The 11,804-nt window shown below is 42.1% G+C and overlaps 1 protein-coding gene across 1 annotated transcript; it reads left to right on the forward strand.

Moving 5' to 3' along the window:
• Window positions 1-8,905: 8,905 nt before the first annotated feature.
• On the forward strand, window positions 8,906-9,718 carry LOC138873311 (uncharacterized mitochondrial protein AtMg00860-like). The gene is made up of 2 exons (XM_070151765.1): window positions 8,906-9,148; window positions 9,284-9,718. The coding sequence occupies exons 1-2, from the start codon at window positions 8,906-8,908 to the stop codon at window positions 9,716-9,718; spliced, it is 678 nt and encodes a 225-aa protein (XP_070007866.1).
• The last annotated feature ends 2,086 nt before the right edge of the window (window positions 9,719-11,804 follow it).

Below are 11,804 nucleotides of genomic sequence, written 5' to 3' on the forward strand. Positions count from 1 at the left end.
TTCATGTGTTCCGCCCCGCAGTATTACGTCGATGTTATGCTCTGCAATAATATATTACGATTGCTGCTACGTCCTAGACAGTGTTGTACCCAGCAGTATTATATTACGGTGATGTTACGCTTCGCAGTAATAAGTTACGACAGTGTTTCACCCTGTAGTATTACATTACGGTGATGTTACGCTTCGCAGTAATAAGTTATGATGATGTTGCACCCTGCAGTATTGTACGTTGAATTTGTCGTAAGGTAATTGACATCAGTCCAAGGAAAATATTATTTGGGGATTATAAAGATTAGAAGTGATGAGTAAATTCGTGAAGGTAAGAGGGTAAGTAATATCGAAGAAAATGAATTTTTGTCGAAAGTTTGGCATTTTGGGGTAAAATATAGCCCGAGCTAAAATACCCGATATTTATGGACTAGTGTCATACAATATACTACATGACCGTGCTAGTAAGGTGTATAAGGTATGTGGAAAGTGAGTAATATTTTAAGTAATTTGTGGTAATTTTTAAATTATGCGGGTAATTGATTAATTATCGGATAACAGGACATTGCCCGATTAACTAATAAGTGGATAAACCTTAATTTATTATACTCTAAAAGACCTGTGGCAACACATGAAATGAACAAGCAACTAATTAACCTATGTGGCAACCTAGGAAGTGATTATTATCCACAAGTATGATACTTGTTAGGGGTGGACATAAAATTCAAAAAATCGAATTCCGAACCGGACCGAATTAATTCGGTATTTCCGTTTCGATTTTTTCGGTATTTCGGTATAATTTAGTATTAAATTTTCGGTATTTCGGTATAACGGTTCGGTCCTCGGTATTAGGATCTTAAAATTTCGGTATACCGAAATACCGAATTTTAAAAAAATTTCATATGCTTCCTACACTGCCCAGCCCAACCCAAAAATTTAATATTGTATCTCTACTCTCTAGCCCAATAAGACTAGGCCCAACTTCCTTACCCTCTTTCCCTAGTTTCACTATAGGAATTAGTAATTAGAAACCTAAGTACTGAAAATCGGCTGTTGTGAGAGAGAACTGAGAACCGAGAAACCTAATTAGATATGCGACTATGGTCTGGCTGTCTGGGAGTGCGATAGAAACGACGTCACGGAGACTTCACGACCTCGGCGCCGACGACTCTCAAGTGTGACTGCTGGTTTCCTCATATTTTACCTTTATTCTTCAATCTTCAACTCTTTAACAGGTTCATAACTTTTCATTCTTCAATCTTCAGTTTTGTAGAATAATAGCTGTATTGTTAGAGAAAGAATGTTATTTTAGTAAACATCTCAAAATTTCTTGACTACTGTATATGGCAGATTTATTATGAAGCTTTAAGCACCTAGTAATTATGAATGTTTACTGTAAGGTACTCGTGTTAATATTGACATGATTTACCTATGTTCCCTAATTGTATATCCTATTTTATAAGTAGCTTAAGCCTTGAAATATTATTATCCCTCACGAAAAATAAGCATCACTTCCAAACAATAGATGTGAGATTGACTGATTGAGGGTTTGTATTTCGTAAGCTATCATAGTGGTTTGTTTACGAGGATGCCTTTGTTAGCATTAAATCATGTTTTTGTTTGTTTGCAATTCTGTTCCCAAAACTCAAAAGTGTTTAATTCTATGAGCAAGTTCTCAATTTGTTAGCATTGGTCTTAATTTGTGTTTATATTTGTTTTAATTTTATGTAGATGACAGATGAAAGTAGAGTAAGTGTTACCGTTTCAACTGAAAGTTTACCTATTACTGAAGATAGAAGATAACGGAGAAGTTCACAAAGTAGAGTGCAAACATTATGGTTGAGTCTATAATATTCATCCAAAGAGGGATGCCACATATTGTTTAAGAAAGCATATTAGGCGTTGTCTTGAGCGTCTTCCTGAAATCCGTATTTAAGAATTAAGACTAAGTTGATTCGAGACTATTAGTGTAATCTTGAATTGAGGGATGTCCTCTCTGTTTTTGTTGCACTATGTTTAATTATACTGCTACTTGTTAGAGTCTCTGCTTTTGTTTAATTCTGCTGCACTATGTTAAACTTGAATTGTGGTTATTTGTGAGTTAGGCAGAATTGTCAGATTTGAATTGTGCACTGTTGCACTCGTTAAACTTGAATTGTGCACTGTTGCATTCATTATTAGTGAGTTGGGCGAAAGTTTGTCATACAATGACGATTATTTAGTGTTGCTGGCTTGCTTATTTGATTATTTAGTGTTTCTGGCTTGCTGCCTTTTGTTAGGGAGAATGGTAGATTACTTAGTGTTGCTACGGTGCTGCCTTACACGCCTTTTGTTATGAAGAATTGGTAAATTTGATTATTTAGTGCTGCTGCCTTTTGCTTAATGCTTAGGCTCTTAGCACTTAGCAGTACATGACATATGAATATGTATTAAACCGAAACCGTACCGAAACCATACCGAACCAAAATAAGAAATACCGAACCGTACCGAAATATTTTGGTACGATTATTGGAATGTACAATTGATAAACTGAATACCAAAATATCGAACCTAAGTACCGAACGCCCACCCCTAGTCCAAAGTCTTAGAAAGAAAGGTACCAAAAGTGACGTTAGTCACTTTCAGAAAGGAAAACAACAAGGAAATTCTTGCTAAATTGAAAAGATTAGAAGCTATTTTCATTCAAGCCAACAAATATGTTCATGGTTTTGAAACCAAGAACTTTAAAATAGAATATTTCGTTCCAAAGAAATTTCATTCCAAGCAATTTCCAAATTCAGAAGCAGAATCTTCACTTCGATCAAATAGTTCCGGGAACAGGTATGTTAAGGCTAAACTCTTCCTTCATTTTGCATGATCTTGTAATTACAAAAGTTTGATAACGAGTCATAAAGAAAAATTTATATCCCGGAATTATGTATATTTTGCTAGTCTCGCAAGTTACGTATATTTTCTTAGTTTTGTAAGTTACGATATTCTCCTTATCGAGACTTTATATTCAATTGAGTATTTCCTTCTTCCAGTCAAGAGAGCAGAGAATTTATATATACAGTATTAAAGTATTTTCATTACCACCGAGCTATAATCGATGGGCAGGCCCCTATTGGGCAACCTCTGATCAGATGGTAAGTTATATACCGAGCCTAAAGTGGCCGAGCGCTTATGAGCGAGCCCAGTTGGTCGAGATACAGAGCCTAGTATGACCGAGCGCTTATGAGCGAGCCTACTACGGCAGAGCAGTTATACATATATACTGAGCCTACTGTGGCCGAGCGCTTATGAGCGAGCCCAGTTGGTCGAGATACAGAGCCTAGTATGGACGAGCACCTATGAGCGAACTTACTACGGCAGAGCAGTTATTATATATATATATATATATATATATATATATATATATATATATATATATATATATATATGTACCGAGCCTTATAGGGCCGAACAACTATTTTACTTACTATATTGAGAGAGTTGAGTCGGTATCAATAGGTAAATATATCTTCAAATTACCTTTGACTTCCAGCTGCTTGCAGTTATTATATTATCAGTTCAGTTTCAGCTTTCAGTATATTGCCTTACATACTCGTACATTATTTCGTACTGATGTCCCTTTTGCCTGGGGACACTGTGTTTCATTCCCGCAGGTCCAGACAGATAGGTCGAGAGCCCTCCAAGTAGGCTATCAGCTCAGCGGAAGATGTTGGTACACTCCATTTGTTTCGGAGTTGCGTGTTTGGTTAGTATGATTTAGACGTGTATTGTTTTGTATGAAGGGACTCTGTCCCGACTTTTATGACATTTATGTACTCTTAAAGGCTTATAGACATATGTCGTGTACGTGAAAGATTGTACGACCTTATCGGCCTATGTTTTGAATTTATAAATGATCATGTTGGCCTATTAGGCCCGTATGTCACGTGTATATGATGATGTAATAAGAAAGATACGTTACGTTGGTACTTAGTTGAGTAAGGTACCGGGTGCCCGTCACGACCCACCGGTTTTGGTTCGTGACATTCTGTTTTGTCAGTCACATTATATTTTGACAGTAACACAGAAAATTGCCTATTGATGAAATGAGTTTGTAATGACCCGACTGGTCGTTTCGCTTTCTAGAACCCCGTACCCCTAAATAAGACTTCTCGTACTTGTTTTTTATGATTTATGACTTGTGGGGATGGTTGGTTCGGGGTTTGGAAGAGTTTGAGTCAAAATCGGAACACTTGGTTCCTTAAGGTTGGCTTAAAAGGCCAAGTTTGACTTCGGTCAATATTTTGAGTAAATGACCTTGGAATCGGGATTTGAAGGTTCCAACAGGTTCGTATGATGATTTCGGACTTGGGAGTATGTCCGGATCCGGTTTTAGATGACCCTGGAGCGTTTTGGCACCTAATGTGAAAGTTGATTCCTTAAGGATTATGAAGTTCTTTAAATTTGATTTGGAGCGGGTTTTTGTGATATCGAGGTCCAAACCGAATTCTGAGATCGGGAATAATTCCATAATATCCTTTAAGACTTGCACGCAAAATTTGGTGTCAATAAGAGTAGTATAAGTGTGTTTCGTCACATTAGAAGTAAATTGAAGAACTTTAAGTTCATAAGTTTGAATCAATTTGTTTTAGGGTGTGATTCCTAGTTTTAATATTGTTTCCGGTATTCTGAGGGTTCGAGCGAGTCCGTTTTTTCATTTAAAACTTGTGGGTGTGTTCGGGTGGGGCCCCGGGTGCCCCGAGCGCCAATCGGACGAGGCTCAGACCAAGTTGGAAATTTTGGGCAAGGGCTGAATGCCCAGCTTCTGTCCTAACCGCACCTGCGGTTGGTCAGCACAGATGAGAGCTCGTAGGTGCGGGTTTTGTCTTGCGGATGAGGTCATGGGTGGCTAGCTCGCAGAAGCGGCTCCCTCTTTGCAGAAGTGGAACCGCAGAAGCGGGGGGTAGGGGTGGGCATCGGTCGGTTCGGTTCGATTTTGAACATTATCGGTTTTGCCTATCGGTTATCGGTTTACAAATATCATAACCCGATAACCAAACCGATAAGATATTGATTGTCGGTTATCGGTTAATCGGTTATATATCGTTATCGGTTTACCCGATAACATAAAACAACTAAAAAAATTTGCAATATATAAAACAAAGAAATCAAACTGCCAGAACGTGTAAACTGCCAACTTTTGTTATTTCTTAACAAAAGCACGCTCCCACTTCTGTGCAGTATCTACTGATGTCTGGCGGAGAACTGGTGGTGAGTCTTGCGTCTTGACTCTTGGGGGCTGCGACGGAAACAAGAATGAGAACTGAGAGACAAACGACTGAAGAGGGAATTAGGAAAATAAATAACCCTAGTATATACTTAAGGGTAAATTAGTAAATTGTATCATTCTTATTGTGTTATCGGTTTTTACCCAATAACAAAAATGCAAACCGAGCCCGAACCGATAACCCAATAATTTTTTTTAACCCGTTACCGAACCGTTAACCCAATAACCCAATACCGATAACCCAATAAAGAATTAACGGTTCGGGTTATTGGTTTTACCCGATATATGCCCACCCCTAGCGGGGGGGCCTTCTGCAGAAGCGTCCCAGCAGGCCCAGTGAAGTTCCACAAAAGCGGCCCATTTTCCACAGATGCGGTTGGTGCAGGTGTGGACCAGGACCACATATGCGGAAACTGCTCAAGGCAGTGACCTTCATTAAATAATGGGAGTTTGTCATTTTTGACACATTTACTCCATTATTGGGCGATTTGGGTGCTTCAAAAGGGGAGATTTCAACTTAGTTTTGTGAGGTAAGTTATTTCTACTTAATGTGAGATTAATATTTGGTTTTTGGGTAGATTAACATGTAAAGATTAGTGAAAATCATGGGATTAGAGTAAAACCTAGGGTTTTGACAAAAATGAGATTTAATCACGAAATTTGTTATGGAATGTAGTAGAAATCATATATTCTTGATCATCTAGCTACCCAGCCAGCGCGCATCCCTGATACTTGATCGAGTTTTCGCGGTGAGCTTCCCCTTCTGAGCCGTTTAGCAGTATGCCAGAGTCTCTCCTTTTGTTATTACTGTCTATTTTATTTCAGGCAGTAGGATAGCTATACTATTTTGTACATTATACTAGTTGCCCTCATACTTGTGACACTAGATCCTGACACACACATTAGTGGACTACTATTTTTGGGTTGTATTCTTAAAATCATGATTTCCTTTAGTCATTTCCATTTCTATTGCTTTACAATTCGCTAGTTATCGATTGTTTTAAATTTAAGTTAGGTAAATGTTGGGAGTGTTTAATAAAATAAATGAGAACTCACTAGTTGATTAGGGTTGGGTTGCCTAACAACGATGTTGGGCGCCATCACGACCTATAATAGAATTTGGGTCGTGACAACATGGTATTAGAGCACTAGGTTCACGTAGATCTCACAAGGCATGGGCAAACGTAATAGAGTCTTGCGGATCGGTACAGAGACATCTGTACTTATCTTCGAGAGGCTATAGGGTATTAGGAAACTACTCTTTATTCATCTTCTATCGTGCAGTTGGTGGTATACTAAATTTCCTTCTTCTATTCTCTCACAAATGGTGAGGACGTGCACGACGGACGTTTCAGACCTGGGAGGAGTTGCTCCCTCGTTTCTAGAGGACGAGGCAGAGTCCGGGGGAGGGCACCGACCTGAGGTAGGGGACGCGGGCATCCTAGAGCTGCCCAATTGCACCACAGGAGGATCCTGCAGAGGATCCTATTATTGAGGAGCAGGGTGAGGTTCCTGCAGTAGAGCCTACCCCGACGGACTTCATGACAACACTGGGCTTTCAGGAGGTCATGGGCCGTATGCTGTAGTTCATGGATCTATGACCTAGACTGGTTTATTTCCAGTAGACTCGGCCACATCTCAAGCGGTAGGGGGAGTACAGAACCCTACTGCTCAGACTCATAGGCATGCAACCATAGTGTATCAGACTCTGGGCACACTACACGCGGATGAGGCTCATCCAGTTGCCGCAGTGGTACCCGAGCCCAGACCAGTTGCGGGCAGTGATCCGTAGAAGTTATTGGATAGATGGCCTAGGCTACACCCTCCTATCTTCAGAGGTGAGTGTCATGAGGATGCCCAAGATTTCATTGATAGGTGCAGAGATAGACTGCACAACATGAGGATATTGGAGTCTTATGGGGTTGACTTCACTACTTTCCAGCTGGAGGGCCGAGCCCGTAGATGGTGGCAGTCTTATGTTCTTGATAGGCCAACGGGTTCTCCTCTCATGACTTGGGGTTAGTTTACACAACTTTCCTAGATAGGTATATTCCACCCTCTAAGAGGGAAGAGTTGCGGTATCAGTTTGAGCAGCTTGAGCAGGGTTAGATGTCAGTGACCAGCTATGAGGTGAGGTTTTCTGAGTTGTCCCACCATGCACTGATGATACTTCCTACTGACGCATAGAGAGTGCGGAGGTTTGTTGCAGGATTACATTCTGGTATTAAGGACAACATGGCCCGAGAGGTTGAGATGAGGACTCCTTATCAGCTAGTAGTGGAGATTGCTCGGAGGATTGAGGGCTATCGTCTGAGAGGTAGAGAGCAGATGCAGCAGGACAAGAGGGCTCAATTCTCTGGAGAGTTTAGAGGTGCCCCGGCTAGGGGCAGAGTTCAGTTTGGGAGGGGTCAGCCTAACAGGCCCCCATATTCAGCACCACCACCTCCTCGAGGTGCTCCAACGCGCCCCTATTTTAGCGCCATACTAGAGAGTTGTTACCTCCCGCCAGCCATCCAGGGTTCTTCCAGTGGGTATTTAGTTCCCCAGGGTTTTTCCAGCTCCTACTTTAGTGCTATACTGGAGAGTTCATACCGCCCACTAGTTATTCAGGCTTCTTCCAGAGGGTCTACAGGCTATTAGGGTCAAACATAAGGGCAACAGGTCACCGCACCGAGGGCTTGTTTTGAGTGCGAAGATCTCGGTCATATGAGGAGATACTGTTCTAGACTATAAGGCAAGGCAGTGCAGCAGGGTCAAAACCCATGATTACAGCATCGACTGTCCAGTCGCGCAGAGGCGGAGGGTAGACTGGTAGGGGCCGTCCTAGAGGTGGAGGCCAGGCAGGGAGAGGTCAGCCAGTTACTGTTCAGTCAGGTGGAGGCCAGCCAGTCGGCGCTCCAGCTAGATTCTATGCTTTTCCGGCCAGACCAGATGCATTGGCCTCAGATGCTGTTATCACAAGTATTATTTTCGTCCGCGGTAAGGATGCTTCAGTACTATTAGATCTAGGGTCTACCTATTCATATGTATCATCTTTGTTTTCTCATTTCCTAGATTTTCCTAGCAAGTCCTTGGGTACTCTTGTTCATGTGTCCACTTATGTGGGCAATTCTGTGGTTGTGGATCAGATCTATCGGTCCTGTGCGGTCACATTCTGTGGTTTTGAGATTAGAGCAGATCTCCTATTGCTTCTGACTTTGAGGTTATCCTGGGCATGGATTGGTTATCCCCATACCAAGTCGTCCTAGATGCCATGCAAAGGCTGTTACTTTAGCGATGCCAGAGTCGTCGAGGTTGGAGTGGAAGGGTTCCTTAATTAGTACATCTAGTCTGGTTATTTCTTTTCTGAAGGCTCGACATATGGTCAAGACGGGTTTTTTGGCTTATCTAGCTTATGTTTGGGACACCACCGCAGAGTCTCCGATGATTGGTTCAGTTCTAGTAGTCCGGGAGTTCGCCGATATGTTTCCTTCTGATCTTCCAAGCATGTCACCGGATCGTGATATTGATTTCTGTATTGATTTGGCTCCAGGTACCCAGACTATATCTATCCCACTGTACCGTATGGCTCCGAAGGAGTTGAATGAGTAGAAGGAGCAACTTGAGGAGTTGTTATCAAAGGGGTTTGTGATACCGAGTGTGTCACCTTGGGGTGCACCAATGTTGTTTGTGAAGAAGAAGGATGGGACTATGTATATGTTCATTGATTACCACCAATTGAACAAGGATACAGTCAAGAACAAGTACCCGTTGCCGCACATTGATGATTTGTTCGACCATTTGCAGGGTGCTAGGGTGTTCTCCAAGATTGGCTTGAGATCGAGGTATCATCAGCTGAAGATTCGGGACTCAAATGTCCCGAAGACCGCTTTCCGTACTAGATATGGCAATTATGAGTTTCTGGTAATGTCCTTCAGCTTGACTAATGCCCCATCGTCGTTTATGGACTTGATGAACATGGTGTTTAGACCTTATATTAATTTCTTTGTTATTGTCTTCATTGATAACATCTTGATCTACTAACATAGCCTGGGGTAGCACGAGCATCATCTGAGAATAGTGCTTCAGACATTGCGAGAGCAAAAACTATATGCTAAGTTCTCCAAGTGTGAGTTTTGGCTAGAGTCAGTAGCATTCTTGGGGTATGTTGTATCAAGAGAGGGTATTAAAGTGGATCCTAAGAAGATTGAGGCAGTTCAGAGTTGGCCACGTCCTATTTCCGTAATTGAGATCAAGAGTTTCCTGGGGTTAGCAGGTTATTACCGCCGATTTGTGCAGGGTTTGTCATCCATTGCATCGCCTTTGACTAGACTAACCCAAAAGGATGCTCCTTTCCATTGGTCCGATGATTGTGAGGCGAGCTTTCAGAAGCTCAAGACAGCTTTGACTACAACACCAGTTTTAGTATTGCCTTTCGGATCAGGGATGTATATGGTATCGACGCTTCACGTGTTGGCTTGGGTTGTGTATTGATGTAGGAGGGGCGAGTTATTGCATATGATTCGCGTCAGCTGAAGATTCATGAGAAGAATTACCCCGTGCATGATCTAGAATTAGCAATGATTGTTCATGCTCTTAAGATATGGAGGCATTATCTGTATGGGGTGTCATGTGAGGTTTATACTGATCATCACAGCTTACAACATTTGTTCTAGTCGAGGGATCTCAATTTGAGGTAGCGTAGATGGATTGAGTTACTGAAGGATTATGACATCACCATTCTTTATCATCCAGGCAAGGCAAATGTGGTCGTGGATGCCTTAAGCAGGAAAGTAGAGAGTATGGGTAGCTTGACATTCATTTCAGTAGAGGAGAGGCCACTAGATTTGGACATTCAGTCCTTGGCTAATAGACTTGTGAGGTTGGATATTTTAGAGCCCAGTCGAGTCCTTGCATGTGTTGTTTCTCAGTCTTTATTATTGTGATAGATCAAGGCTCGGCAATTCGATGATCCGCATTTGGTAGTTCTCAGAGAGACGGTACTACAGGGTAGTGCCAAGGAGGTTTCTATTGGCGAGGATGGTGTTATGAGATTCTAGGGTCGCCTATGTTTTCCTAATATCGATGACTTGAGGGAGATGATTCTATAGGAGGCATACAATTCATGGTATTCTATTCATCCAAGTTCTACGAAGATGTATCGTGACTTGAGGAAGCATTATTGGTGGCGGCGGATGAAGAAAGACATAGTTGAATATGTAGCTAGGTGCTTGAATTGCCAACAGGTTAAGTATAAGCACCTGAGGCCAGGTGGACTACTTTAATAGATGCCTATACCCGAGTGGAAATGGGAGCGCATTACTATGGACTTCGTAGTTAGGTTGTCGCAGACCTTGTGGAAGTTCGATGCAGTTTGGGTCATTGTCGATAGGTTGACCAAGTTGGCACACTTCATTCCTGTTATGACTACTTATACTTCAGAGAGGTTGGCTCAAATCTATATTCGAGAGATAGTTCGGTTGCACGGTGTGCCTATTTTCATCATATCAGATAGAGGCCTTTAGTTCACTTCCCATTTCTGGAGAGCCATATAGAGTGAGTTGGGGACCCGTGTAGAGCTCAACATAACATTTCACCCGCAGACCGACGGGCAATCGGAACAGATAGTTCAGATCCTGGAGGATATGCTTAGAGCATGTGTGATTGACTTTGAAGGGTAGTGGGATCAATTCTTGCCTTTGAGCGAGTTTGCTTACAATAACAGTTATCAGTCCAATATCGATATGACTCTATTTGAGGCTTTATATGATCGGCGTTGTCGATCTCTTATTGGGTGGTTTGAGCCCGGTGAGTCTAAGTTATATGGTACAGATTTGGTGAAAGATGCCTTGGAGAAGGTAAAGTTGATCCAGGAGTGGCTTCGCACAACATAGTCCAGACAGAAGAGTTACGCGGACCAGAAAGCGCGAGATGTATCATTCATGGTTGTCGAGAAGGTTCTCTTGAAAGTCTTGCCGATGAAGGGTATTATGAGATTCGGAAAGAAGAGCAATAGTTGAGCCCCAGGTTTATAGGCCCATTTGAGGTGTTGAGGCAAGTTGGGGAGGTTGCTTATGAGCTTGCTTTACCCCCAGCCTATCGGGAGTTCATCCAATTTTTCACGTGTCTATGCTCCGGAGGTACCACGCCGACCTGTCGCATGTGTTAGACTTCAGCACTATTCAGCTAGACGAGAGATTGGGTTATGAGGATGAGCCAGTTGCCATTGTTGATAGAAATAATCGCCAGTTGAGATCCAAGAGGATTTCTGCGGTAAAGATCCAGTGGAGGGGCCAACCATTTGAGGAGGTGACCTGGGAGTCCGAGGAGGACATCTAGAGCAGATATCCACGCTTATTTAGCACTTCAGGTATGAATCTAAAACCGTTCGAGTTCGAACATTTGTTTAAGAGGTATATAATGTAACGACCCGGTTGGTTGTTTCGCCTTCTAAAACCCAGTTCCCCTAAATAAGACTTCCCGTACTTGCTTTTGCTTAATTATGACTTGCGGGGATGGTTGGTTTGAGATTTGGAAGAGTTTGAGTCGAAATCAGAACACTTGGTTCCTTAAGGTTGGC

This window comes from Nicotiana sylvestris, chromosome 1 (genome assembly GCF_000393655.2).
Source record: "Nicotiana sylvestris chromosome 1, ASM39365v2, whole genome shotgun sequence".
NCBI lineage: Eukaryota > Viridiplantae > Streptophyta > Magnoliopsida > Solanales > Solanaceae > Nicotiana > Nicotiana sylvestris.

What these genes read in the sequence shown, in the direction of transcription:
- LOC138873311 (XM_070151765.1), top strand. Translation starts at nt 8,906, where the DNA reads ATGTTGTTTGTGAAGAAGAAGGATGGGACTATGTATATGTTCATTGAT. An exon ending in ATGGCAATTATGAGTTTCTG is followed by an intron (nt 9,149 to 9,283) that starts GTAATGTCCTTC and finishes AGCCTGGGGTAG; the next exon opens with CACGAGCATCATCTGAGAAT.